This window comes from Lepeophtheirus salmonis, chromosome 11 (genome assembly GCF_016086655.4).
Source record: "Lepeophtheirus salmonis chromosome 11, UVic_Lsal_1.4, whole genome shotgun sequence".
Lineage (NCBI taxonomy): Eukaryota > Metazoa > Arthropoda > Copepoda > Siphonostomatoida > Caligidae > Lepeophtheirus > Lepeophtheirus salmonis.
The window spans coordinates 8,136,682-8,140,504 of NC_052141.2; the positions used below are offsets into that span (position 1 = coordinate 8,136,682).

Genomic DNA, 3,823 nt, shown 5'->3' on the forward strand with positions numbered 1-3,823 from the left:
ATTAATAAATAAGAATTGCAAATTAAGCATTATTACGCAATGCCGATCCTCATTTCAGAAAAAAAAAAAAATTCTCATATTCCCAATTTCAATTTCGATTAATCTCTGACCATCAAATGTATTTTAAAGCATATTATTATATCGTAATACAGTCTTATTTTCAAAGCTGGGATATTTATTAACTATGACTATGGAATGAGATATACTTATATTTTGTTCTAATTATTCCCCTTTTTCAAACCTAATAGATTTTAAAAAAAGTGTATAAATTAAGCCATATTAGTGTTTATGCTTTCCATCATCTAGTATTCCATGCAGATGTCAAGTATTTTTTGTACTATTAAAGCCGTTAAAGTGAATTAAATAAATATTTATTAGAAATTCGTCCATGTATGTAGTAGAAATATCAACATTGAGCTTTTAAAATGGCGTTTCTTTTAATTAGGATACAATTTAATACGTCATTGTCAATGCTCTATAGTTTCTCAAAATGGTTGACCTATGAAAAAAATGGCTCATGTTGAGTCACTTTATAGTGTCAGGAGGTCAAATGACGCAAAATTAATGCATCAAATATTTTGTAACTTGAGGAGTGACTTCCCCCCCTCTTCTAATTTTGATTTCCATCTTGATTTATGAAAGACAAAAAAGACATCATGTACGAGAGAGTGAAAAAAACCATAATTCTTTTGAAACCCAGTATTTCACAAGAAAAAAATAACAACATTTGACTTCATAATAGAAGCGCGCTCCTTTTTAAAAAAACCCGGTTTATTTGGAAAAAAGTAAAGCCTATATAACCCAGAGATTCTCCGTTTCGTTCATCAATTTAATTTTGGGAGTCCTTCAAGGTAGAAGACTCTTTTTATTATTCTCCCGCTTCTTCTTGATTTCTCACTAGAGTAGTAAGTTGAACGACGACGACCTGCCTGTTTATAGGTGGAAATTCATTTTTTTATATGAATATTTTTTTATTTAATAGAGAAATGAAAATATTTTTGCTTTTGGGCCTTGTAGCCTTTGCGGCATCTAGACCACAAGATGTTGGTGTAGATGATATCCTCGGAGCAGCAGACTCTGCTCGATATGGAAACAGTGAAGAGCCTGCAGATCCATCTCTCATCGACGACGTCTTCGGAGGAGGCGGAGGAAATGTTGACGTATCTCCCATCAAAGATGGTGGCAGCTATGCTGGAGATGGAGGAGACTCTCATGTTAATGAAATTGTGGACACGTCCTATGAAGACTGTTCCTACTATGCAGACCAAGGATACAAATGTGTTCCCTATTACACCTGTGAAGACGGAGAAATTGTGACAGATGGAGGTGGCCTCATTGATATCCGTTCCTCATTTAGTGCCATCCTTGATCCTGGATCATCCAAATGCCCTGGATATCTTGAGGTCTGTTGTCGTCATCCTGAATTTGCCACAAATGCTCCACATATTGAGACTACTCAAAAACCCACTACACCCAAGCCACGTATCTATCAATCTGCCTGTGGACGACGTAATATTGGTGGAATTGGTGTCCGAATTCAAAATGATAAATACAAGGGAAGTACTCAATTTGGTGAATGGCCTCATATGTGTGCTGTTCTTGAGAGCAAATCGGTTGCTGGGTCTGAAGAGGTTAATCTTTATGTTTGTGGAGCTTCCCTCATTGCTCCAGGAGTTATTCTTACAGGAGCTCACTGTGTTGCGTAAGTTATTTTTACTCTACAATAAGTATATGTCCTAAAGGCTCATTTTAATTTTATCTTATCTTATTTAGGAAGATTAAACCCTCTAACATTAAAATCCGATGTGGAGAATGGGATACTCAACAACAAGTAGAGCCCCGTCCTCATCAAGATCGTTATGTCCAACATGTTAAAATACATCCTCTTTTTGACCCAAAAAACCTTCACAATGATTTCGCTATACTCTTTTTGGAAAGTGACTTTATTCTTGCCCCACACATTGACACGATTTGTTTACCTGATAACCTCGCTGGAATCCATGACTACAATCATAAGGACTGCTTCGCCACTGGATGGGGAAAGGACAAATTTGGAAAGTCAGGAGTCTACCAAGTCATCATGAAACAAGTTCAAATGGATATAGTCGACTCTGCCGAATGTCAAAATCGACTCCGTAAGACCCGTCTTGGAGACAGCTTTGAGTTGGATAAATCTTTCATCTGTGCCGGTGGAGAAAAAGATAAAGATACTTGCAAGGGAGACGGCGGTGGTCCATTGGTATGTCCTAAAGGTGATGGCAGTTCCTATGGTGGAGAACCTACCTATGTTCAAGCTGGTATCATTGCTTGGGGTATTGACTGTGGAGTCAATGGTAATCCTGGTGTCTATGCTAATGTTGCTGACGGCCTTTGTTTCATTGATTGGGCTACTCAATGTGCAACTGGAATACCCAACTACTTCAACATTCAAGGATGTGAAAACTGGGCCTCAAGTGAAATCCAATCTCTTTATTCAAAAATTGAGGAATTCCAAAAGAAATTGGAGACCATCACTGCTGATGGTAGTGGAACTCCCTCCAATCTCCGCAACCTAAATCGCAGAATCGCTAAACACAACATGATTCTCAAAATCTTTGAAGAGGATGAACATATCTGCATCGGCAGTGCTGTAACTGACGGAGACGGAAGTTATACAGGAGGTGATAATGGAGATATTGATATCTCCAGTCTTGGACGCAAGGGTGAAACAGGAGCTTATGGAGATGGAGCAGAAGGTGGCGCTCCATTCGCTACTGCTATTGGAGGAGAACCCGATCCAAATGCTGTTGTTGATGGAAGTAATGGAAATTACAATGGAGATGGTGGATCAAATGGCCCTGATGGAATTATCGATGGAGATATTGGAAATCACAACGGTGATGGGGGATCAAATGGCCCTGATGGAATTATAGATGGAGGAGATGGAATTGATACAAATGCTCCTGGTGATGGATATTAAAGATTTATTTATAACTTTTGATAATTTAGTCAAGCAGACAATTTTTTATGTTATTCTCATGTTTTGAGCTTTTTTGACCCTTATGCATATTGTATTTTTTGACGTGAGGGAAGAAATATGGAAGGGATCTACCTTTTACTTTTCTTACTTTTAAGACAACAAAAAAAAATCTAAACAGACAGACAATCCAAGCCTTGGTTTTCTTTTTTGATGTATCCATCGTCACAGGAATATCATTATTTATAACAATTAAATTCATACTTTTTCAGTATTCTTTTTTTTATGATCTATAGTGAATCACTTTTTTAGTTACATGATATGTACTGTTTGAATAGATAAATAAAATGACAAAATGACCTTCAAACTCCTAAAGGTTAAACGTTATTATCCACTATTTTCATCAAGATATTTGCTTCAAGATTTGTAAAAATTTTGTTACTAGGAACATTTATTTTTATTCTTGCAATGAGGCCTCTTGCTTACATTAGAGTATATAAAGCTACCTTTGTTGAGGCCTAGAGTCTACATTTGTATTTTTGTTGTTGCCACCTGAAGACACACAATCTCATAAATCATTTTTCATTCTATCTAATATCAATGTGGATTTTTAATAAACAAAATTAATGTAGAGTAATTAAATGAATTTTGTCAAAATATGATTCGTTGTTGTTATACATAATTACTAATTTATCATTGATATAAATAAATATTTTTTCAGTCCGTCGTATTCTTTGACTAGAAGGGGCCATACTATTTTAAAAGCCCTCATGATAAGGGACTTTAGATTCATCATGATTCTTATAACTTGTTATAAATATGCAAATGTAGTAGTATGTAAAATGTCAACATTACTTATTAACACCT

At 35.9% G+C, this 3,823-nt stretch overlaps 1 protein-coding gene across 1 annotated transcript; it reads left to right on the forward strand.

Moving 5' to 3' along the window:
• Positions 1-768: 768 nt before the first annotated feature.
• Positions 769-3,323, forward strand: LOC121126519 (phenoloxidase-activating factor 2). The gene is made up of 3 exons (XM_040721843.2): positions 769-905; positions 983-1,702; positions 1,774-3,323. Exons 2-3 carry the CDS (start codon positions 987-989, stop codon positions 2,957-2,959), a joined length of 1,902 nt encoding a protein of 633 aa, XP_040577777.1. The 5' UTR covers positions 769-905; positions 983-986; the 3' UTR covers positions 2,960-3,323.
• The last annotated feature ends 500 nt before the right edge of the window (positions 3,324-3,823 follow it).